This window comes from Cygnus atratus, chromosome 7, assembly GCF_013377495.2.
Source record: "Cygnus atratus isolate AKBS03 ecotype Queensland, Australia chromosome 7, CAtr_DNAZoo_HiC_assembly, whole genome shotgun sequence".
NCBI classification, from domain to species: Eukaryota; Metazoa; Chordata; class Aves; order Anseriformes; family Anatidae; genus Cygnus; species Cygnus atratus.
In genome coordinates this window covers 15255248-15279252 of record NC_066368.1, presented here as the reverse complement: position 1 = coordinate 15279252, position 24005 = coordinate 15255248, and the positions used below count along the sequence as shown (strand labels likewise).

The window sequence follows — 24005 nt, the reverse complement described above, 5'->3', positions numbered from 1 at the left end:
GCCGAGAGACCCCATATCCAAACAAGGACCCTCAAACCTCCCCTGCCCTATAAACAAGGTCTCCCTCGTTTTCTCACTGCTCGTCCTGGGACATTGGGGCAGAAAGGCGGGCAGCGACCCAAGCGGATGTGGAGGACAGGAAGGACAGCAGTGGGGCCAGGCAGCACTGCTAGAGGATGCTTTGCTGGGGGGAGAGGCAGCTAAAGCAACCCACGTCACAGAGGTTAGAGCCATGCAGTGGGGATCCACGTGAAGGACTGGTAGCTGTTGAGAAGGGCCCTGAGTACGCTGAGAAGCCCATTGCTTCTGGAAGGGGAGGCGGCAGGGGGAGCTCCTTTCCAGGGTGGTCACCAGCCAGCATGGCGTGCTCGTGTCAGCAAAGGCAGCCTTTCTGCTGGCGTGCCCAGCTGTGATGGCAAACCCTTTGGCTACAGCAGTGCTTGGGCTCTGTGTCAGAGATGGCCTACTAAACACCCTCATCAGAGCAGCCAAGCTGCTGGAGTTTTAGCCCCACGGGGTGAGGCTGCAAAGCAAGACCGCCGCTGTCCGTGGGCAGAGCTGCGGGACCCTTGGGTGACTGCAGCCCGCTAGGGCAAGCGTGGATGTGGCAGAGGGATGGGGAGGAATCAGCCTCCTCCAAATCCAGAGACAGAGCGCATCTCTGCAAACAGACAGGAGGGCATTTTGGTCTGCCTGTAGGCTATTGAGCTCTCTGCTGCTGCCCGCTGGGTGCTGGAGGGCGCTCAGCAGGCGGGCTTACACCCCCGAGCAGAGGGCTGCGCATCCGACAGCAGACTCCGCGCCGCCCCCTGCTCCCCCTGCAACTTCCCAGCTGGGCTGCCCGGGTAGGAGAGCACGGGGAGGCCGATCCTGGCCCCATCCCAATCGGGCCGGGGCGGCGGGGCCGCATCTCCCCCGCTTCCCCGGGAGATGGGGCAGGAGAGCAGCCGCGGGGTCCCGGGGGCGCCCACCCTCGCCTCGCCGGGCTCTCCCCCCACGCGGGGGGCTCAACCTCCCGTGGGCACGGCGGCGGGGGGCGACGGGGGAAGCTCCCCCCGGAAGCACCGGCCCCGCGGGGCGCCCCCCGCCCGCTCCCCGCTCCTCTCCCCCCGCCGCTCCCCGCCCGCCTGTGCGCTTGGCAGCCCCGCCGCCCTCCGCGGCCAGTTTTCCAGCCCTGCTCTTCTTCTGCCGTGACAGCCAGGGGCGCCGGGGGCCTGTTTGCCGTCCGGTTAATGAGTGAGCCGCAGCGGGGAAACCTCCCCGACGGCAGCGGGCGGCCGGGGGGAGCATCCCTGCCCCCGCTCCCGCCGCCCCCCGCCCGCAGGTGCAGGGGGCTGGCACTCGGCGGGGGAACTGGAAAGAGCTGGTTCCAGCGTGCACTTTAGCTCCTGGCCGGGAGGGAGCCGGGGGCTCGGAGCGCCGCCGGTCGCCGCGGGACGATGGCGCGGGGGCTGCGGCCGCTGGCGGGGGCGCTGCTCCTGCTCGAGGTGGCGGCCGCCGTCAGCTTCGTCCACCACCGCTACGAGGAGATGGTGCAGGCCCTGTTCCGCGTGCAGAGCGAGTGTCCCTATGTCACCCGCGTCTACAGCATCGGCCGCAGCGTCGAGGGCCGGCACCTCTACGTGCTGGAGTTCAGCGACTACCCCGGCATCCACGAGCCCCGTGAGTACGGGGGGACGGGACGGGACGGGGCGGGACGGGACGGCCCCGCTGCTCTCCTGCCACGCGGCGCCGCGGGGACACGGGTGGGGGCTGCCCCCGTCCCACGCAGGACTCCCGGAGGTGCCGGGGGGGGGCTCTGGCAGGGTCCCCGGGGGCGCGTTCCCGAAGGCTGCGTGCGCGCACGGAGCGCTCCGGAGCAGCAGCGCGGCCCAGGCACGTACTTTGGACGGAGCCGTGGGTTTGAAACGCGGGCTGACGCAGGCGAGGTCGTCCCAGCACGCCAGCTTCTCCGCCACCCTCTCCTGCCCGAAAGCCAGCCTCGAGCCGGCAGGGAGAGGCGGCAGCCGCCCCCCGGCCTGCAGCAGCAGGCAGCGCTGGGGGGGAACGGTCCGGCCCCCCCCTTCTCGGGGCTGCGCAGCAAAGGTGGTGCTGAGCTCCCGCAGCTTGGGCAGGGCGCGTGGAAAAGTCATAATCCCGTGGAAAACCGATGGCAGTGCCGTAGGGGTGAGCGGGACCTGCTGCTGCACACCCCTCCAGTGGAGCAGCCCCCCCAGATCCCATTGCACCCCCTCCTGCAGCCCAGTGCATCGCTGCCAGGAGTGCCGAGCAGCACGGTGAGGGCCTTCCCGCCACGACCACCTCCGTGCCAGCACCGCGCACTGAAACCCACGCAGCACCGAGGAGGCCTCGGACACCTCCACAGCAATCGGGGCATGATTCAAAGCAAGGAGCGAGCAAAGGGCACTGGCGATGCTGCGCTGGGTTTTATATTGGCAGAACCACAGCAGAGCGGCTGGGAGGGCTGCAGGAGGTGACCAAGGTCTCCCTGCCCCAGGCAGAGACTTGGCTTGACCTGCTCCTAGTCCTCAGTGCAAGGAGCCCTGGCAGCGTGGCCTGGTAGCCCTGCTTCTTGGGTGCTTCCAGCTTGTAGCATGGGAATTTGGGGAATCTGGGGACTCCTTCGAAGGCCACGGAATGTAACTCCAAAAAGCAAAGCCTTGAGTCAGCTGGCTTACATGCAGGAATTAGGGCTTGTGTGTCCACGTGGATAAAGTTTAGGGGTCTGCGAACTGAAAAAGGCTGACAAATCCTGCCTCAGACTCAAACAAAACAGAGGAGGAGGAGTCCCTGCTGAGACCTTCTTTTTTTAAATGAAGGCTGTGCATAACCCCAGGACATTTTTATAGATTTAATAACTGGATTACCTAATTAAGTCAGTTCTCATGTCTCCTGAAATCTAACCGGGTCAACACATACTGCCCACCCGCGGTGTCCTTCACTAAGGCACGGCAATCCAAAGGTCACAGGCAACAAACGGAAAAGGAAAATCTGGTGCCAAAATTAGAGTTGTTTTAGAGTCTGTCTTCAGCACATCTGGAAGCTTGGTCGGATTTTGGAAGCAGCAGGCGCCCAGCGAGCAGGGCTGCAGTGTCTTTTGCCCCAGCATCATCATGGACACTGGGGATCACTGGTGGTGGCTGAAAAACTCACAGTGAGTCCCGAGCTCTGCCAGCCCAACGTGTGTAATGATGCCCTGTTTTGTCCTTACCCTGTCACGTGAAACTTGGGCTCCCTTTTTAGCTGGATTCTCCTGGTATCTCTCATCCTACTGGTGCTGGTTGCAGCCTGCAACTGGACATCTGTTCTCTGACAAGCAACTGCTTTAAAAGCCTCTGGAGCAGGGAAGGCTTAACCCATCCCTCATGGGTGCTGCCTCTCCTTCAGCAGAGCAGTGAGTCTCTGGTTGCAGACTCTAAATCTCTAGTTGTAGAAAAGCCAGGGGCAAGAGGCCTTCTTGCTCATTCCAGAGCTGCCCAAGAGGCAGTTTGATAAGTATGCAGCTCAGCTGCTCAGGGCTTCTCTGAGCTCCCTTCCCCATCTCTGGGGGGTGAGGAAGCCCCCAGCCATCCCCTCGGAGGCAGGTGAAGGGGAGGCAGAGGGGAAACCTCTGCTGCCTCCCACCTGCATGGAGTCAGCAGGGACCCCGCCTCTCAGTGAAAGAACACAGCTTGCCAGGGGCCAGGGATTGATTTTATCCTGTGGTGGAATGAAAAGCTCCTTGAAGCTTGCTGACCAGGAATGTGCCACATGGGTGAGGGGTAGTGACAGCAAACTGCACATGGCAGAGGCAGCAGAAATGGCCTGTTCTCTCCTTCCCACCAGCAGCCCCCGCACCTCAGGGCTGGAGGCAGCAGTTCTCCTGCCACCCCTCCCCAGTTCCTCTGTGCCGCCTCCATTTTCCATGGGAAAGGGCCATTTCTTGTCATTTACTGGGGGTCTCTCGGGCTTGCTGAGGCTCCCTGGGGTGGGAAGGGGCTCCTCCAACCCCAGCCCCAGCTGATGGTGCCGCTGCTGCGTTGCTCTCTGCAGTGGAGCCGGAGTTCAAGTACGTCGGGAACATGCACGGGAACGAGGTGCTGGGCCGCGAGCTGCTGCTGCAGCTCTCCGAGTTCCTGTGCGAGGAGTACCGCCGGGGCAGCGAGCGCGTCACCCGCCTCCTCCACGACACGCGCATCCACATCATGCCCTCCATGAACCCCGACGGGTACGAAGTGGCTGCCAAGCAGGTACCAGGCAAGCGAGCGCCGCCTCCAGCCGGGTAGGGGCCGAACGCCTTTCCAGACAGGGCTCCTGCGGGGTCCCCTTTGCTGGGGCAGTGGGAAGGGGACATCCTTGTGGTGGGTGGTGGAGGATGCTTGCACACCAGCCTTGCCCACCGTGCTACAACTCAAAGCCACCAAAGCACTGCTAGGATGGCCAGTCCCTGCTGCACTCACCCTGTTCTTACCCCCGCGATGCACCCTTGCCCCGCAGGGCCCGGACAGCATCGGGTACTTGACGGGGAGGAACAACGCCAACGGAGTGGACTTGAACCGCAACTTTCCTGACCTCAACACGTTCATGTACTACAGCGGGGAAATCAGCGGGCCGAATCACCACATCCCGCTGCCTGACAACTGGAAAAGCCAGGTACCAGTCTGGGATGCTGTGAGCGGCGCAGCATCCTCCTACAGCAGTCCTTTTCTGCACACAGAAAACCAATGTGGGCCTGCCCCTTGTCGCGGTTCACCCCTTCTTCTCCTCACAGGTGGAGCCAGAGACATTGGCTGTGATTCAGTGGATCGGCAGCTACAATTTCGTGCTGTCGGCCAACCTGCACGGCGGAGCGGTGGTGGCAAACTACCCCTACGACAAATCTCAGGACCAGCGGTTCAGGAGCCACCGGCGCACGGTCAACACTCCCACCCCTGACGACAAGTTGTTCCAGAAGGTGAGGATTGGAAAGTATTGATATGTCCTACTGATCCTGCTAGGACTAGCTGAACCTTTGTTTTTTCTCCATTGTTCAAATGTCCCAGAAAACAGTGCCTTCAGCCACTGCTTCCATTAGGAAACACAGAAACCAGCACGAGAATGAGAAAGTCTGCGTTAGAACAGCTAATGAGAAAAATGTCTGAGCTGGAGTCAGCCTTCCCGGGAAGCACAGGGCTTGCCAGGGTGCACTGGGAGCGGAGCTGCACGCAAAGCCAGACAGAGCCTGCAGCCTGGGGCAGAGGTTGGTGGTCCCCACACAGCCTCAGAAGTCAGACATGCGGTGAAGTAACTGTTTTTGTGCTGACAGAGTGAGATTATACTAGCATCTGAAGCATAACACAAGGTATAGAGTGTGCATTAGAAAATGCAAGCACCACTCTCTTAAACTTTGTCCTACACAAAGAACAGGCTTTGGATCCAGTGTCCCAATTTCGACCCTGCCTTCATATCTAAAAATAAACAGCAATCTTTGATAAGGGCAATAAGTATAAAGATGCCAGAAACACAAGTTGCCTGAACGCTTTCCTAATAAAATTCCCCTGGTAGATGTGATATTTGCATCAGGATTGACACCAGTTAGCTTTTGTCCTGTATTTACTCCTCCCTTTGGTGCCATTTGCTGGGCGGGGGGGCAGCAGGAGCAGGCCAGAAGCTGTCTGTGCCATCAGCAAGCCTCCAGCTTGCCACATTTCTGCTCTTCCTCCTGCTCTTTCACCTGCCTACATTTCTTAGAGGTCCTGGCCACCTCGGGTTGTATTTCACGGCAGTGAAAGGCAGGAGCTGTCTCCTGTGTGACTGCCGGCCACGGTCTTTGCAGCTGGCCAAGACGTACTCGTATGCCCACGGCTGGATGCACCGCGGCTGGAACTGTGGGGACTACTTCGCTGATGGCATCACGAACGGGGCGTCCTGGTACTCGCTCAGCAAAGGTAAGGGCTGAGCAGCACCCGCCACAGCAAGGCGCTGGGCTGAAGAGAGGTGAGGGGATAGGCGAGACGCTTAGGGAAGGCTGTGGCGATAGCACTTTTCTGGTGGTTGTACCTCAGAGATATGCAAGGGGAAATAGAGGCCCTGTGGTACCAAGCCCCCCTGAGCTTCCACAGGTGGAGAGGGGAAGGATCTGACTGAAGGAGAGAGCTGAGTGACCATGAGGGGATGGGGCTGCAAAGAAGGGGAGCAGAGCAGTTCTGGTGGAAGACAGACGTGTGCCGGGACACCCGGGACACGGGAGCGGGGAGGGAAGGGGCTTTGGATTCCCCTGGCCATGGCTGTCCTCTTCCAGGCATGCAAGACTTCAATTACCTCTACACCAACTGCTTTGAAATCACCCTGGAGCTGAGCTGCAATAAGTTTCCCCCCGAGAAGGACCTGGAGCGGCAGTGGATGGCCAACCGGGAGGCGCTTGTTGCTTTCATCGAAGAGGTAAGGAGGTGATCCTGGGACCTACACCCCTCTCCCGCAGGTCCCAGCGGGCCCCAGCCCTGATGGTAGGGGGTCAGCAGGCACTGGGAGCACTGGGGTAGGAGGGAGGAGGCCATGGACCTTGCTGGGTGCTCTGGAAGGGATGTTGGTGGGTTTTGGGGTGGCTGTTGTGTCCTAGTCCTAGGGAGAACCGGCACAGCCAGGGGTATGGGGAAAAGTGATGGTGTCCCCAGAGCTCTGCCTTCCTCCAGCACCCAGAAATACCCTCCTGAGCAAAGGGAGGGCCTTAACCCAGCCAGCACTGTCTCCCTGCAGATTCACCAGGGCATCAAAGGGATGGTGTCAGACGAGAACAACAACGGCATTGCAGGAGCAGTCATTTCTGTCCAGGGAATCAGCCATGACGTTACGTCCGGTGGGTCGCCGGTCCCCTTGCGTGGTGTCCCCCTGAGAGGCTGTCTGGGTTTGTGGGAGGGGAGTGAGGCCACAGTGAGCGTTTTGCTCAGCATGTTTTGCTTCTGAAAGACGTTAGCTGTGAGAAATGAGCAGTGCACAGGGTAGTGCTGCTGCCTCTGCCTGCTGGACCAGGGAGAAGGTGGGTTCACAAGCAGCTGGGCCAGGGTCTCAGGGGAGGCAACTGTGGTCTAGGAAGTGAGAAAAAATGAAGTGGATTTTCTGATTTCATCCTTTACTGTAATGGTCTGTTTAAGTGTAGGTACACTGGCCACAGATCATGTCAGCTACTGTTTGAACAGACAGGGTAAAGCAGTAGCTAAGGAGCAGTCCTCTAATGTATAATCTATAGAAGGCAAGGCAAGGGGGACGTAGTGGCACAGCATGCACCCATGCTGGGTGCTGTGGGGACAAAATGCAAAAATGGAGAGGGCTGAGGAAAGAAAGAGGTGAGAACCGGAAAGCAAACCTTGTTGTGAGGGACTTCAGAGTCCTATGTTATCTGAGAGAGAGGAGAGAATACCCTTGTACATAACCGAAGAGTGGGTTGAGGGAATAACCTGCTCAAGTATCTGTGTCTACACAGAGCTCAAATACTTGATAGCAAAGGACACAATGGCAGAACAAGATGAAAGGCTGGGAGTTCAAGCCAGACAAATTTAGATCGAGAATGAAGTGCCACTTTAGTTGATCTGAACTGTGGTGGTTTCTTGTTTGCTGGCTGATTTTAACCTCATTTTCATAATCACCCTTCTTCAACCAGCCTGGCTGCAGAAAAAGAAGCCAATATTGCAGCTCTCCATCGGTCAGACTATGAAATCGTCAAAATTAACTTCTGGCCATAGGTCTGTGACTCGGTGGCACTCCAAATGTAAGAGTGGCACTCTTACTGCACCAGCCAGCTGCAAGGCCTCGCTGGTGTCTCCATTCCAACATCCTGCTGGGTGCAGGATTGTCCCAGCACAGGCTCTGGTCGGTGATCACTCTCTCCATCTGATCCCCACTGACCTCCTAGGATGGAGATTTCTGTTGAAGTGTCTCACCCTCGTGGTGAAGCTGTGCTCCCTGATCCACCCTGACACCCCCAAGCTGCCATCCACGGTCACTGCCCCATGTACCAGGAGGAGTTTGGCTCTGCCATCCTTGTAGCTGTCCTTCGAGGAGCTGCAGGCTGTGAGCAGATCCCCCCTCTGCCTCTTCCCAGCCAGGCTGAGCCCACCTAAGCCAAAATGCACAGGCTGCCCGTAACGATGACTCAGATTTGCGATACCCGTGCAGTTCCATAGATGGGCATGTATTCAGATGCTCTAAGTAATCCCTAACGTGCTGCTCCCTCGCTGTTGTCAGCCCCCTGTCCCCCTGTCCCTGCCCCAGCAGTACACAAAGTGCTCCTGGGGCTTCCTTGTGCCGGAGGAATCAGGGGAGTGGTAACCTGATGAGAGATTAAAACTCTGCTGGTAACACAGACGTGGCAAAACTGAATATGACAGGCATTAAAAAATGGTGTTATGCATAAGGAGTTAAACTGGAGCTGTGAATGCCTTTAGGCCTGCTACTGTCCGACCAGCAAGCGCTCAGATTTGCACCCTCCCCGTGAAAGGGCACAGCCAGCACTGCTGCCCCGGCCCCTTTCACTTGGCGTCTGCTCGCAGACTGACCTCTGCTCCGTGGCACTAGTGAGACGTCACCTGCAGGCTTCCTGCGTGAATCCAGCCTTGCAGGAGCCAGCAGATTTGGAAGGAAGGCCAAAAGTTGTCTGGGTTTTGAAGGCTCAAGGAAGGACGCTCAGCAAGAGCTACTGGAATATGTTTTACTCTGCATCCTATGCATCCTGAGTGCTTTCTCTTCTCATCTTGTGTTCCAGGCGATATGGGGGATTATTTCCGGCTGCTGCTGCCTGGCACTTACACTGTCACAGCCTCTGCAGAGGGCTACCAGCCCCAGACAGTGACAACAACAGTGGGCCCAGCTGAACCTTCACTGGTGAGTCAGGCTGCGTAGTCACTAGGGTGCCTCAAAAAGTCTCCTGTACCCCTCTGCCTCTTGGCCATGGGGTGAGCCCCTGGCTGGCTGGGGCTGCTGCTCTCCAGCTCTCCCTCCAACCTCCCCACTTGCAAGGACGTGATGGTTTAGAGGCAGTGTCTGTTCCCTGAGGCTGTGCTGTCCCCTTTGCTCTGTGGGTTTCCGTGCTCTGCTGCTGTCTGCATCATGCCTGGGACCAAGCACATCATCAGACTGGCAGCAAGAGGCTGAGGGCTGCCCCTCTTTCTGCTGAGAGCTGCTGTGGGGACCGGGTGCCAGCAAAGAACAGCCAAACACCTTTGGGAGATAAAGTGAAACCAGCTCTTACAATGCCCTTCTAAGTGCAGGCTGGACAACTCAAAATAGGTTATAAAACAGTGGTTGGTCAGCCCTTGCCTTCTGAATGCAGCAGGACCTTGGGCACAGCCTTGGCTGAGGACTGGCAAGAACCCCCCGACTGCAGCATCCTGGCACGCCATGTGCTTCTCTGCATGCACTGGTCAGGCCCTGCCTTAAATACACTGTGGTGGTTCTCCCACCCTCCGTCTCTTCATCCCACCCTACCCAGCCTCTGAAGTTCTTCCAGTGCTGCCTTTTTCTCAGAATTGGAAACCTTCTAATTTCCAGCCTAAATTTATTTATGGTCAGTTTATCCCTATTTGTTCTTATGCCAACACTATGCTTTAAATAGCTCCTCTTCTTCCCTGGTATTTATTCCCCGATGTATTTATAGAGAGCTGTCAAGCCCAGTCCTAGCCTTTGTTTTGCTAGGTTAAGCACCCTGCTTTTTGGCTTTCCTTTGTAAGAGATTTTCCTTTCACCACATTGCTGTAGAAGACAGATTTGTTCCCTGAGGGTCTGGTTTTGCAGATCTCCCCTCACAGCAGCCCACCTGTCCCCACTTCCCTCTGCCCCTTCCCTGTTGTGACTGCATTTGTTTGCCTTGTTCCACTGCTACCCCACAGCCATTTGTTTGATCCTTTTTGGTTGGGCGGGGGTTTCTTTTGTGGATGTTTTTTTTCCTGGATCTACTAGAGCCACTTGTCGCTGCAGGACTGATTAAGCAGGATTCAGCTAACAAGATGCAGTTGAGAAGGTCTGTTTGTCCTAACCATTCTGTGGATTAAACATTCACAGAGATGCAAAGCAAAGCTTTTTCTCTGTTCTCTGTGAGAAAAGATGAAAAAAGATCGTAGCTCAGTCACTCGCCTTTCACAGCTCATCTTCCAAATCATCCTAGGACATTGCATTGCCACAAGAGCAACTCCCTGCGTAAGAAATGTAGCTGATGGTTGGTACAGTATTTTCCATGGGGAAGAAAAATACTTCCAGCTGATTTAAGCACTGAGTTCCCATTGTATCATAACACCGAGCCTGCGATTGGCAACGCTTGTCTTGGCCATGAGTTAGCTTAGAATACAATCAGCCGGGGCAGGTCCTGCAGACCCCTGGAGCCAGCAGGGCACAGTCACTGCGTTATGCGTTTGTTATTCTTTCTCCAGGTGCATTTCCAGCTCAAACAAGATGTGGTGAGGAAGCCCCCGGAGCGTAAAGCTTCAGGCACACGCACGAACAATAAAACCCTTCAGAAGAAGGTAGTGCCAAGAGCCACCCGCCGGGGGACCCAGAGATGAGGACAGCTCACTTGGCTGGGAGCTGAGGGAAGCCCTTTGTATGAGGCCTGGCTGAAGACTGCAGCCAGTGAACTTTCCGAAAGTCCAGCATGAAACTAGCCCGAATTATTAGGTTATTAAACGAGGAAGTATTTAATCCCCGAGCAAATCGTGAAGTCATTCACAGCAGAACGTGTCTAGGCTGCGGTCCCCCAGGCAGCGTGTCTGTAGCTGCGGAGCTGCCCTCCTGCCCTTGTTCCATCCAGGAGAGCTCTGCTCCCTGCACGCCCGGACTCTGCTGCTACAGCGCACATGAGATGTTCACTGGTGCACAGCAGGGAGAATGAGTCCCGGCAGCGAGTGCTGCCCTCACAAGCGGGGCGCGTGAATCCTGGTGCTCATCCTCAGGGTGCGAGTGCCATGCTTCTCCCTCAGGTAAGGATGGTTGCTGCCTGTAGACCCTGAAGTTAGAGGAAGGCCAGTTTTAAAGCATGTGTGTCCAGTTTTGGACACAGCGTGTCCTATGCGTAGCACAGCTGTCGCTGAGTGGAACGCCACAAGGAGGGATGCAGCGCTGGGTTGTGATGCTCCAAGGTCAGCTCCCAGCTAGTGACGTTACGTCCATTTTGCTGTGCAGATGGGACTTCCTGGTAGCTCATGTGGATTATTTATAGTTAGGATGAAACGGTACACGCCGGCAAAAGCAATGGATTATCCTGCCTCCTTATGTCTTCAGATCCAAACCAGATGGCTCTCTGAAGGGTCTGCTCGCGCCAACACAAGCAATTAGTCTGAGCACAGGAGCAGCTAGGTGAGGTCTGACAACCAGTGAGTAGGAGTGCAGGACAGGTGATTTGATGGTCCTTTGAGACAACCTGCCTGAATCTTGGTTCCGTCAGTGTGCGGCAGGGAAATCTGGATGCATGACTGCTGCCAGTGTGCTGGGCAGGCACAGTGCAAGCCAGTGAGCTGTAATGGGGTTAAAGGTATGATCCAAGGTTCAGCGAGGTGGGGTGCTAGAGGCTGGGTCTTAAAATGCTGCTTGCCCTGTCTGGGAAGGCTTGGAGTAGAAGCAAAAGTGGAAATAAAGCTATTTCCACCCTAAAAGTATCTTCAGCAGGCAAAACCTTTCTGGCATTCTTAATATAAATAAATAACTCCAGAGGGATAAACAGTCCCAACCCATGCATCCCCGCAATTTCTTTTTGTATGACTGATTATCCCGAGCTCCCCTCTGTTGCACTGGCTCTCTCCATCTCTCAGGTCTGTCCAGGGAGAGTCCCCCAGACATCTCCTTGCTCCTCCTCTTTTGACACTTCATCTCTCGAGAGGAACCTCTACCAGCCTACTTTACAGGCGGTATTCTGCACTTCAGCCCTCACTGTCACATCCTCCCCCGTCTGTGCTGCAAGATGCTAGCGGCATTTTCAGCCGTAGCAGCACACACACGCCCTTGTACCTCTGCCTGCTAACAGAAGCTGTTTCTCTGCCATGTCTGTTCTTGGAAAGGCAGAGCGAACTGTCCCTCAGAGGGTATCTAGTCAGGCTACTGCAAAAAAGTGCCAGAAGCAGTATTGCACATTACCATGGCTCTGAGTGATTTTGGTCTGCACAGACCGGTGTGGGCCAGAGGCAGTGGCCAGTTCCACATTCATAACCAAAGCTGAATTCAGATTCTTTTTTTCTTTTGGCATCCAGAAGGATGTGAATTAGGGCAGCGAGGCTGAGACATTCAAACTCCCTTGTGTCTTAACACCTCTTCCCGTGGCCAAGGCCAGCAGCCTCATGCCAGAGGCTGGACCCTCCTGTTTGAAGCCACGTGTAGGTGCACAATTGCCGGTGGACATGCATACAGGGTGAGGGAGGCCAGCCTGGCCCCATGCAGGATGCCGAAGGATCTGCTGTCACCATGCATCTGACCCATGTGCAACATACTCCTGCCCCCAGCCACGGCACTAGCTCAGATTGCCTCCAAGGACATCTTTGAAGCTGAGAGCAAGGAAAGGGCTGCCAGGGAGCAGTCCTCAGCTGGGATCCCACCCTGGTTGCACTGCTTGCTAGATCAGCCGTGTGGTCCCTGGGCAGAGGGACGGATGCTCTGCTCGCACAGAGCTGCCCATGCCACCAGCACCCATCCCACGACGGTCACAGGTGGCCTTGCTGAGCCTGCTGGTTGCAGGGTGCTCTCATGTTGCCCTCTTGTGGTCCTAGAAAATGTAAGACCATCTCGGTTCCCCTTGCTTTCCAGGGGAGAGTCAGAGGAGGGGGATTTCTTCTGTTTGGAACAGGACAGGCCTTCCAGGAGGCCACAGCACTCTCCCTGGCAGGCTGCTGTGGGGTTGTTGGCACAGCAGCGAAGATGGAGTCTTCATGGAAAGCTTTTTGCCCTATAAAACAGTCCCTACAAGACATAACCTTTTTGTTTTGAAAGAGACTCTCTCTGGGCTGGGATTTGTCCAGCACAATCTCCTCCCAGCTCTGAATATTTTTGTGTTGAACAGTTTGGTAAGGCTCCACTTGGCCATGGCCGAGCTCTCCACGTGAAAACATGGTTACAAAATGTTTCCGAGACAGCACTCTGTCAAACCCGCCTCTCAAAGGCTTGCCATGAACTTAGTCCCAAGTGTTGCAAGAAGCGTGGTCTAAAAACAATGCTAAACCCTCAGACACAACATCTGCACTGCAATGGTCTCACATCCTTCGTCCAGGCTGCAGAGTCCCAGCCTGCCTGGTAGCTCCCATACCCCTGAGCATCCTCACTGCCCTCCTCCGAACCTTTTCCTGTGGCTGGCATGAAGGAGGCAGAACAAGGGAAAGTACAAACAGATGAACTCAAAGAAGGGTGAGGCATCTTTGCTGGGGATGTCAACAGAGGTGGTTTGGTCATGGCCATGACCTGGAAGGCCGCAGGAGGACTGGGATGATGGACTCTCCAGCAGTGCTGAGGTTAAACAAGAGAGAGATAGAAATGGATGACTGTACGAAGAACAGTCAGTAAAATGCTTAGTGGAGACGTACAGGGGGACACATTTTACAGCTAAAAATATACAATTGTTTTTTAAGTGCATAGCTTTTCCTGGAACACTGGAAAAGTTGAACTCAAAGCCAAGGAAAGGGTTGGCTGGAAGTGAAGATAGCAATGAAAAGCTCGGAGCCACCATGTAAGTAATAGTGGAGGCAAAGGCAGAAGAAGAGGGACACAGACCTGCCCAAATGCATACAGTTAGTCCAGTGTGAGAGTTACCAGGAAAAGCTGGGGCGGTCTCAGAGACCTACATTCTTCAGGGTTTGTTGCTATATGCAAGACTGGTTTGGGATTCAGCTTCCAGAAAAAGCCTCGCAGCTTTCCTTGGATGGTGTTATTTCTGTCTTGGCACATACGAGTTTAGACTGATTGCGCTGCTGCCTGCAAAGGACTCTGTGCTTTTACCCAGAGGTGCCACTGTATCTACCACCCACCACTATCCCCTGGCTGCACTTCTGTGCCGTTCTCACAGCCCTGTGAACACGGACACCTGTGCGGTCATTTTATGGTGCCCTGGAGAAAGCTGTGGAGCTGCAGCAAGCTCATTCTTAACTGTGTGCAGTTCAGATCCCCCTCCTGGCTCTTGCTGGTCACATGCTGTGAGCCGGCAGAGCTTCCAAGGAGGCTGTGCACAGCTGCCAGGTCCTTCTGCTCCTGCACCGCTGGGTAAACACTACACCTCGCTGGGCAGCGCTGGCCGTCCCTGAGGCAGAAGACTATTTCCCATCGCTGCTCCAGGATAAGGTCCTCCAGAGCAGATTGGCTGTTCTTTCTGTGTAAAGGATGGAGTACCCTGGCTCAAAACCTCTCAGCTGGCAAGAACAGAAGAGCTTTTAGGCTCAGAGGACAACATTTAAAACCCAGTGGCAGGGTTTGGTGTCCATTCTTCGGCTCCAGCAAAGCGCACACGAGGAACCGTACCTGCAGGGAAAAGCACCCAGCTCCTTGTGCAGCCTTGGGCCCCCTGCCAACAGCAAAGCGCCGTGGCAGCCGTGTGGGTCCCGGCACAAGCAGAGCAGACGGGGAGTCAGCTCGGAGCCCGTGCACGCACTAACACGACTTTCACAGCAGGGCGTGCGCCGTGCTCTGCGCACCCTGCTCCTAGCTGGTGGCAAGCCAAGCTGTGAGCTCGGAGGTTGCCATGGAGAAGTGTAGCTAAATGCACAAACAAGTGTCAAGCTGCGATAACTGCGCTGGAGGCTGAGACTTGGGGCTTCACAGCGTGCTGCTGAGGGAGGGTATCCCTCGGGGCATGGAAGCGTTTTCGGCCTGCCAGGAAAATCAGCGCGGGACCAACAGTACGTGGTGTGCCCCCTCTGTGATGCACAAACCGGCTGCTGCCTTCTGCCAGGAGCTCTTTGTTTTTCTCCATTTGGGGGATCCTACAGCAGGTCTAAGCCGCCAAAGCCAGCTCCTTGCAGCAAAACCGAGACTGCACCAGATGGACAGTGCAGACCCACTCCTCGGCTGTTGCCCGTGAGGCAGCGAGAGACACCCAGGAGAAGGCAGCAGCGGGGAACGGAGCCCTGCCACCCGTGGTGCCTGCGAGGCAGCAACACTTTGTGGGGAAGGAGCCTAAGTGGGCTTGCACAGGCAGCTGCGGCGGCTGCTCCTGCTCGAGCAGTGCTGCGAGGCCGTCCCGGGGCTGTCCCCATGTCAGCGGGGGGGTCCCCCCAGGCTCCGGGCCTGCCCGGGAAACAGCTCGGGCCGCGGCCTCCCAGCTCCACCAGGCCGGGCCGGGCCGGGCCAGGCCGGGCCGTGCGGAGGCGGGCGGGCGGCGGGGCCGGGCGGGGCGCTGCGAGGCCGGGCGGGCTCTGGGGGCCGGGCCGGGCCGGGGCCGGGCGGAGCTGGGCGGCCGCGGGGACGGAGCGGGGAGCCGGGGGCAGGGGGGGGGACCGGAGGCGGGAGCGGGGACGCGCAGGGCCGGAGCGGCCGCGGCGCCCGGAGCGGGCCGGGAGCAGGTAGGGACCCGCCGGGGGGAGCCGGGCTCCGCCGGCCCGGCCGCTCGGCTCCCCCCGCCCTGCGCGCCCCCCCTCGGCCTGCGTCTCGCCCGGCGCGGCCCGGCCCCCGCCTCTGCTGCGGCCCCTCGGCTCCGCGCCCCCCTCCGCCGGCCCTCGGCCTCTGCCCTGCCTTCCCCCGGCAGGGAGGCGGCGGAGCCTGGCTGCCCCCCGCCCCGGGCCGTGCCGCTCCGGGCCTCCCCGGCGTGCCCGGGGCCGTGCCGGGTGTCCCCGGACACGGGGGGTGCCGCTCGCTGGGTCCGGGCTGTCCCTCGGCTGTGCTGCGGCTGTGTTGTCCTCGCCCCCCAGGGCACGGAGCCGGGTGCTCGGCGTGTGCCGGGGCCCTGCCCGCACGCACGCTGCCCCGACGGCGCTTCGGGGGCCCAGGCTGCGTGGAGCAGCCTTCGAGGCGCCCCGGTGCTTCCCACCGTGCCTTCGTGCTGCTGGGCCGAGCGGCCTCGGGGTGGGGCGGCTTAAGCCGCGTCTGTGCGGCTGGTGGGGTCTCGGGGTGACGGTCTGTCTGCCGGGCAGACCTGCAGGTAGCTGACCCTGACAGCTTGCTAAGGAGAGCACCTGGCCCTGGAGAAACAGCACAGGCATGTGAGCTCCGGCACCCAGATCGGTGATGCTGTGGTGAGGGGCAGCACAGGCGCCCACCCAGGGAGCAGAAGCTCCAGGGTGCAGCACCGTGCCTTCCCCAGCTGCTCTTCTGTGAGCACCCACGTTGCTTGTGCCAGCCTGGGAAGAGAAACTTCCGAGAGTTTCCTCCCCTTCTCGCTCTAGTAAATGGCAGCTGCTGAGCATTGCTGCCAGCCTGGCACCACCGCCTTGTGCTCTAAGAGAGGCAAACTGGCGGTGCCTCCTGCAGTGGCCTCGCCAGGGGATGGAGACTGCATCCTGAACACCTTCCGAGGGGCTGCAGCTCTGGGGCTGACCCTGTTGCTGCCGCAGGCTGAGCAGAGCAGTGCCGCAGCTGATCCCGTCCTTGACACAGTTTGGCCTCTGAGTTGAAAAAGCTCCGCTGCCTTTGCTGGTGTTTGAAGTACTTCCCCCACACCAGTCCTTTCACATCTCATTCTCCTTGCGGAGTACCTAGCAAGCCTTTAGTTGTGTAATACATATTGCAAGTAACATCTGTTTTGAGGCTTGTCATGTTTACATGACTTTCTGCTGAAAAAGCTCGCCCTCCCCTTGCCTCTGCCATTCTCTCCTTCGCTTTCTTTATGATTCTGTCTTTACATCCACAAAAGGCCTGAAAGAGTTTGTAGATACAGAATTTGTAGCTTTTTAAGTATTTTGCCAAATTCAGCCTCTGTACTGTGCTGGGAGACGTCACCATCATCCCCCTCATCTTGACTCACTTCTCTGGCTGCAAGTCGTGCTGGGCACCGTGTTTAAATGTGTCCTCCTTGTTTTCAAGGCCCTGTATAGCACAGTTAAAGCCCACATCTCTGAGCTGGCTTCTTTTGCTGTTCTTTAGAAATCCTCTGCTCTGCCAAGGACAACGGTTTCAGTTCTCTCTCCAGCTGCTTCAGTTGCTCCCAATGCCCTTTTCCCACTTTCCCTGATGCCTGGCTGCCATGCACCCACTCTGTTGCCATTCCGCTTAGGATTAGCAGTGACATTAAAAACTTGTACGTATGTGTAAAGATTTTAGAAAAATGTTAAATTTGCAAGGGGCCAGGAGGGACTCCTACAGGAGAGGAAAGGCATGAGCCTCATGGCCCTGCAGAGCCCCAGGTGTGTTAGCCGCCCTGGGGAGCGTGGCTGTGTGATGATCGCAGCGTTCGGTGTGCGGCTGCGGTGTCTGCGCAGTGGGTGACTGTTCAGACGTTCAGACGGACTTTGTAATGCCAGCGATGTGTGCCTGGGTGGGGTGCCCTGAATTGTGCTTAGCACTTCGCTACCTTAACTGATAATTTCCCCTCAACCTCCAACAAAAATATGTTTCTAATGAACTGTAAATTCGTGATGATTGCTCAACCCCACTTCTGAGTGGCATAGCTTTTACTTCATTTTGTTTTTAGAACCTTTGTATTAGGACATAAACTATATTGCTTCCTTGTCAGGAGCACTTAGAGGCTCTGGAAAGAGTTAGGTCCACATGATAGCAGGTATCAATGGAGTCCCTCCCAGGGGATTTAGGTTCTCTGGAGATAATGAGCAGTGTAGAATGGGAGTAAAGGTGAGCAAAGAGTAGAGCTTCCAATTCAAACTGCAGTAATTCCCCTATTTCTACACTCCCTACCCAACAACCAAACCATCACTGGGGACTTCTGTCCAAAAGCTGCATTGAAAAATACCGGTCAGGGTACAAAGTCACGTTCTCAAGTGTTGAGGAATGTCCTTGTATCCCCAGTTCAACCTGTTTTGGATACATACTCAAGGTACAATGACTAATTTTGTGATTGTATACTGCCTACCTGCAGGAGCCCAGGCACAGGTACTGCAGGGCAGAAGGGGTGCTGCTGTTGGGATTTTGTCTGGTCCTTATTCTATGTTGTATCGTTTTAGACGTGTGCCTCGGGGAGGGAGAAGACAGGACTTGGTAACGGTGTCTGCAAAGTGCATGCAGCCACTCAGTACAGTGTGGCTAGAACTGGGGAAGCTCTTACCTCCTGAGCTGGTGCTTCTTGCCTTTGTGTGCTGCCTTTGTGTGCTTAGGTCCACAATGCTATAGATTAAGTATCCATCGCAGTGTCCTTGCTCACATGTTTTGGCAAGGTGCTCTGCTTTGCATTAAAAGTTGATGCTGTGCTCAAGTTTCCAGATGACTTTCATTTGCTTGCCATCTGGCCCAACGCGAGCTCCTCTTCCTTCCTCCCCAACCTACGCCTACCCCACACAAACCCTGCCAGCCGGCACTGAGCCGTGTCCCGCTACCGAGCAGGTGACAACACTGTGACAGCCAGTGCCCAGCTGGAGGGAAAAAAACGTGGTGTGAGTGACTTGTGTGGTACACGCAGAGCTCCTGTGGCAAACACCCCGAACTGTTGCACACGTGTGCTGTGGGGAAGGCAGAGCTCAAGCAGCAGTTGTTCTTAGTGATCCTGGATCTGGGGGGTTTGCTGATCCAACCTTGGTGTATTTATTTTAATGATTTCTGTATGTCAGGTTTAAAAGGAAATGAAGCTGTTTCTTTTTAAAGCGAGGAGATTCCTCATCCTCCTGGGAGCCATATGGGGTCTGGAGATGGCAGGACGTAAGAGAGATCACGTGTTTCCCACTGCGTGAAGCTCAGGGGGGGGCTCTTTGGGATCTGCGGAGACAAACAGCATGTTTTAACGAGAGGCTGCAGCAGTCCGCATGGCCCCGGCGGGAGAAGGCTCCTCTCCCCTGTGCCATTAAGCCTGCTTTTTCTCTGCTTGGGGTCTTGTCCATTCTGTTGAGGTTTGTAGGGGTGGCTCTGCAGTTTTCCTCAGTCCCTGCATTGGCACCGTGTCCAGGGCCTGGCTCAATGGGGTATTGTTTGTCCCACCCAGGAATGTGCAGGCAAGCAAGGACCTCCGGGGACTTGCAGAGCAACACGTTCTGCTCGGAGCAGGGGGGTGACTGCAGTTGGCAGCTCCAAAGGCTCCTGCGAGTGCTCGGGGTGTGCTCCAGCGTGGGCAATGTCCTGTCCTTGAAGCGTGGCTGAGGACTGTGCAGGCCTTGCAGATGCAGCGGGGTAAGGAGGAAGGGAGGAGAGGTGGCCACATTTAGAGGCCACGGGGAGGTGGGAGGAACAGAGGTAAAGGGCAGGGAAAATGCCTCAGCACGTAGTTAGTGAGCTTCTGTTCCTGACACAATCGTGTGAGAAGCCAAGTGACGTGCCTGGTTTCTGCCCACTGCACGTTAGGTTCTGCTGCTGCAGCTCAGTGCGCGGCGAGCACTGCAGCAAATGTCCTGTGGAAGCCAGAGCCAGCAGCTGAGCGAGGCAGAGGGCACCTCCGTTTCTGGGGGTGGATTCTGTTTTCGGCAAACAGGCATTATCTTACAGTGAGGGGAAGGAGGCGTGAAAAGACAGAGGTAAAAAGTATGGCATTTTTAAGTTTTAAAAAAGATCACTGGCAGCATTTTTTAATATTCTTTAATTGTTCTGTGACAAAGTTGGCTTTTGTGCACTTCTGGGAATCAGACTCCTTCCTGGTTTACTGCTTAGGCTGGCTCTCAGTTTTAAAGAGACTGAGACATCTGCTGCACAAGAACATACTTGTCTCCCTTGTGCAAACCAACTGTGCGTGTGGAAGCCTGCACTGCATTTTTTTTCTGTTTGGTGATATATTAATTTCTTGGTTACTGTGCTGGTGAGTTACGCTGCAGCGCTGCCCATAGCCAGCTCTAACAGCACTGTCTGAGCGAGAAGCTGGGAGGTATTATTTGGAGGGAGACATTTAGGGATGCTGCCTGTCAAGTCTGGTTCTCTTGCTGCTAAGTTTGTGGCATCTGTTCATTATTGCTTTTTATCTCATAATCTGATCAATGCTTTGGGTGTACCACTGGATTAGCTGTCTCAAAAGCCTTTGAGTCTCTCCTTTTACTGGGGCTATTAATGCTGTTTGTAATCAACCTAAAATGATCTCTTCGTGTCGCTGCATTATTTTCTAAGTGCTTGAAATCCTTGCTTCAGCAAAAACAGGGAAGAGAGAACTCCCGTTTTGAAGCTGCAGAAACTCATCAGAAATTAATTTACTCATCCTTACGATCAGGCAGAGTCCAAAAGGGCATTTGTATCACCATCTTCAGTGGGTCTGCTTCCATGTAAGTTATGATCCTTTGAGCAAGTGCCTGGTAATAATTCACTGTTGTGTTGGTGAGTCCTTTATTTGAGGCATTTTACCCTGTCCAATCTCAGCCACGAGGAGAGAGGAGGGTAAGAGAAATTGTCTGAGTCAGTGTGTAAATGTCTCCTCTTGGCTGCTGTGGCGTGGTCTGCGCTGAAGGTCTCACAACAATCTTGTAAGTGAGCTAATAGCTCTCATTTCATTCCGGTCTGTCCTTTCATCAGCCCACACCGGACCAGACATACTCCAGAGCTAATGACAAGAAGGGGTAGGCTGTCTTCCACGAAGGTGATGTGTGCTGAGCATGCATGTGGGGAGGCTGGGAGGAGTGATTAATGCCCCGGGAATTCACTTCTCTGCCTCGCTACACAAAGCTGTTGTGTCAGGGCACCGGGCGGGCTGCAGCTGGGCGCCAGGAACACGTTACCTAGTTTGCTCAGGATCAGGCACCGAGACAGAGACAGCATGTTCTCAGCGGGCCGAGTTTGCCGCTGTGCCGCAGCTTCATACTTGCACAGTGAGGCTCTCTTTGGACGTGGATGTGCTGCTAGGCGGAGGCAGGAATCCTGTCCTGCTCCAGCTCTGCTGCAATCTGCAGCCCTGACCTCTGCCAGGGTGAAGTCCCGGAGTTTGCTGAGTTGTGGGGGAGCCCTCCCTCCCCCTGGCTGGGAGGGATTGCCCCCCTTGGAGGTGAGAGGGGATGGTGCTTGGCCAGCAGTCAGGAGCTGTGACTCACTGGGGATCACAGGCGGAGCCCTGCTCTCCCTGCAATCTGCTCTTCTTGCTGGAGCCCCTGCACGAGCAGTTGCTGGATGTTTTTCTCACCGGGCAGATCTGGGCTGGAACTGGGAGAAGCTCGTGTCCACCATTAAAGCTGAGGAATTGGACTCAGTACATTCCCCGTCTGCAAGATGCTGGGAGACTTCCTTTTCTAGGTGGAGGTTTGGAGAAAATGTTGGCAGTCAGCACTCCATGGAGTAAGACAAGGCCAAGACCCTGGAAAACATAATATTTTGTGTTCGAATCATGTTACGGAGCAAGCAAACCCTGTAAGACTGATCCACTGCTTTGAAATACAGGGGCATACTGTCTAGACTCGGATGGATGGAAAAGGACAGCAAGCAGCCTAGTATTCAGAGGTGTTTCACAGTCCCTTGCTGGAAGAGGACAGTTTACCAGGTGCTGGTCACTGGACTTTCAAGGGACAGAGTGATCTGGGAGGTGTTGCCCCGGTAGGACCAGCTCTGGGGGCTTACACTCCCTGCTGTCTGGCTGGCAAGAGGCTGGTCTGGTGGTGTATGCGGGGCAATTCTAGAGAAGGATGTGCAAAAGAAGTATCTGGTATTTCTGGAATACGGGTAGGAGTGGCCAGTGCTGTCAGTGACCTGTGTGGGCTCATCAGAAATCCCCAGCAGCCTCGGAGGAGAGTTTGCATGCTCCAGGTTCTTATCCCTGGCACTGGCACCGAGCATCCCCCGTGCTCGCTGACACTCGCATCCCCCTGAGCCGACTCATCTGTGCTGCGGCAGTAGGGCTGTAGCTGCTCCCTTCCCTTCGTCCAACAGTCAGTCAGTGACTCCTGCATCTCGGAAGTAAGTGGTTGGGTTAGTGTCAGTTGTTAGATTGGTCTCTCTTTTCTGAGACACTAATCTCTAAGCTAAAGGAGAGCACGCCCAGTTTCCCTGGGTCCTCCTGTTGTTAGTCTGCCATATCTGCGGTGCTTCTGAACTCTTCCCTTCCCACAGAGTTGTGTGTTTTGTCAGGGAATGATCCCGCTTCTCGGTACTGCTGAGGGAACATGGGCTTGTTGGGATTTTTTTTGGCTGTTTCAGAAGTTACTTAATGCTTCCTTGCCTCATGGGCTGGCTCTCGGGGATTGCTTTTCACATCAATATGTTAGTACCTGTGTTTTATTTTAAGTGCAGTTAATAGGTACGTGTCAGAACAATTGCAGTTGTGCCTGCCTCTTTCAATCTTCCGTCTCGTTTGAAACAGAGCGCTTTTAATGAATGAGTCCCCAGAGCTCCAGGTGAGTTAAGGAAGGGATGCTGCTGTTTTCCCAGGCAAGTAACTGAGTCCCAGGCAGCAGGAGGGCCATGTCCTCCGAGTGACCACTGTAAAGGGTTTGGGTCTGCAGGGCTCATGTTGTGATCTTTACATTCCTCAAACCACTCTTACGTTACCCCTTTGACAGAGGAAATGCCAGAAATCTCACTATAATCCTGGAGAACGTACCCTGAGGCAGCAGTTTCACCTGCCTGTTTTTTTTTTCTGTTGTCCAGAGCAGCTGTGAAGTGTGCAGGTTCAGAATATGGCAAGTGTTTTTAGGACCCTGAGCTCAGCGGTTCCTTGTGCCACAGCCACCCCACCTCACACAGTGCGAGGCTGCTTTCTTGTCTTTGCTATTTCCAAGCTAATTGAGGGCTCTTCCATCTTTTTCCCAGCTCCACATGGTCATGTTTTTATACTGTTGCTCTTTCTGCCTCAGTAGGTTCCTGCTATCCTGAACTGCAGCTCTTTGTGCTCCCGATTCACTCCAGTCCATTCATCTCTTTTTGGTGGCAAAGTGCTGTCGGCTGCTGGATATTGGGCTCTTTGTTTGCTCAGCCAGCACAATGCTGGTAACAAAGGGGCAGCCTGTGCCCCAAGGAGCTCACGTGCTAGGGGTAAGGCAGTGGAGAGCAATAGGGGTGACGGCAGGAGCAGAGGTGCGGGTGGTGGGAGAGTGCTGGCCATGCTGGCGGCGGCTGGGGGCGGGCAGGGACGTGCCGAGGACGCCGCTGCTGCCGAGCACAAACCCGCTTTGTTCCCAGGAGGTGAGCCGGCCTGGATAAACACAGCAGTCCCATCAGCAGAAAGCATTTCCCTGGCCGGAGCCCCTGCTGGCGCTCTGGCTGGAAGTTTGCCGCACCTCGGTAGCAGGGCTGTTTCTCTCCTCTCCGTGTTAGCCTCCCCTGCTTCTGCCTCGCCGGGGCTCAGGTGGGACATGCACAGCTTTCTGTTTGTGACATGTGCTGTTGTGTGTTGTCGCCCTGCTTTTTCTGCTGCTAGCGATGGACGTGGCTGCTCCATAGCCGTGGTGCGTGCACGGCCAGCTCTGCGTGGCGCTGGGAGGGTGACTGCCCACTGTGCACATCGACACGCTTTTGGAGGAAAGAGGGCTTGCTCCTCAGAGTGGCTGTGCCTGACAGGACAGAGCAGGAGCTGTCCTGCTCGGGCTCCCATGGTGTGGGAGGACAGCAGCGTGTCAGGGAGGGTGCTGGTGTCTTGGGGCCACAAAGGGCAGGGCTCTGAGAACACCTCCGGGAGGTGTCAGCAGTGCCGGGCTCTGCCCGTAATTGTGGTGAAACAGGAAAACAAAGGGAAGTGCTTACAGCCTGAGCTGCAGATGCTGAGGAATAATCTTAGGCCTCCTGATGATCTCGGACAGATGCACCTTTCAGTTCCCTTCCTGAGGGGTAAGGGAAAAGGGGACGGCCCAGTGAAGCTGCAGGGCTGCCGCTGCCTCGGTGCAGCATAGGGCCTTGCTGGGAAGGCTGCTTGGTGCAGAGCAAAGGCGATACAGAGAAGTGTCCTGGCTCGGCAGCTCCGTGCAGTGGTGGCTGCTGCCTGCCTGCTGAGGCCTCAGCGGGCTCTGGGCCTGCCCTGGTGTCAGGGAAGCGTGGAGCTTCCTCCCCTCCTCTCGCTTCCTTCCTGACGGGAATTTGCTTCTAGATTTTCTTGCTGCTTCTCC

The 24005-nt window shown here is 56.0% G+C and overlaps 2 protein-coding genes across 5 annotated transcripts in view; both read left to right on the top strand.

Annotated features, from left to right (window-relative positions):
• Positions 1 to 1439: 1439 nt before the first annotated feature.
• CPN1 (carboxypeptidase N subunit 1) lies at positions 1440 to 10508 on the top strand. Its single transcript, XM_035541082.1, has 9 exons — positions 1440 to 1662; positions 4033 to 4229; positions 4477 to 4632; positions 4751 to 4933; positions 5795 to 5906; positions 6260 to 6399; positions 6715 to 6814; positions 8717 to 8835; positions 10377 to 10508. Exons 1-9 carry the CDS (start codon positions 1440 to 1442, stop codon positions 10506 to 10508), a joined length of 1362 nt encoding a protein of 453 aa, XP_035396975.1.
• A 4908-nt stretch (positions 10509 to 15416) lies between these two features.
• DNMBP (dynamin binding protein) overlaps positions 15417 to 24005 on the top strand; it is a 32644-nt gene continuing 24055 nt past the window's right edge. For 3 of the 4 annotated variants that reach the window (XM_035544514.2, XM_035544425.2, XM_035544363.2), the window contains exon 1: positions 15422 to 15473. The gene's annotated coding sequence lies outside the window, so the exon portion shown is untranslated. Of the gene's footprint in view, positions 15474 to 24005 lie in introns of all 4 variants that reach the window. The other variant, XM_035544603.2, reaches the window with a different exon arrangement.

What these genes read in the sequence shown, in the direction of transcription:
- CPN1 (XM_035541082.1), top strand. Translation starts at nt 1,440, where the DNA reads ATGGCGCGGGGGCTGCGGCCGCTGGCGGGGGCGCTGCTCCTGCTCGAG. An exon ending in ACGAAGTGGCTGCCAAGCAG is followed by an intron (nt 4,230 to 4,476) that starts GTACCAGGCAAG and finishes CTTGCCCCGCAG; the next exon opens with GGCCCGGACAGCATCGGGTA. An exon ending in TTGTTGCTTTCATCGAAGAG is followed by an intron (nt 6,400 to 6,714) that starts GTAAGGAGGTGA and finishes GTCTCCCTGCAG; the next exon opens with ATTCACCAGGGCATCAAAGG.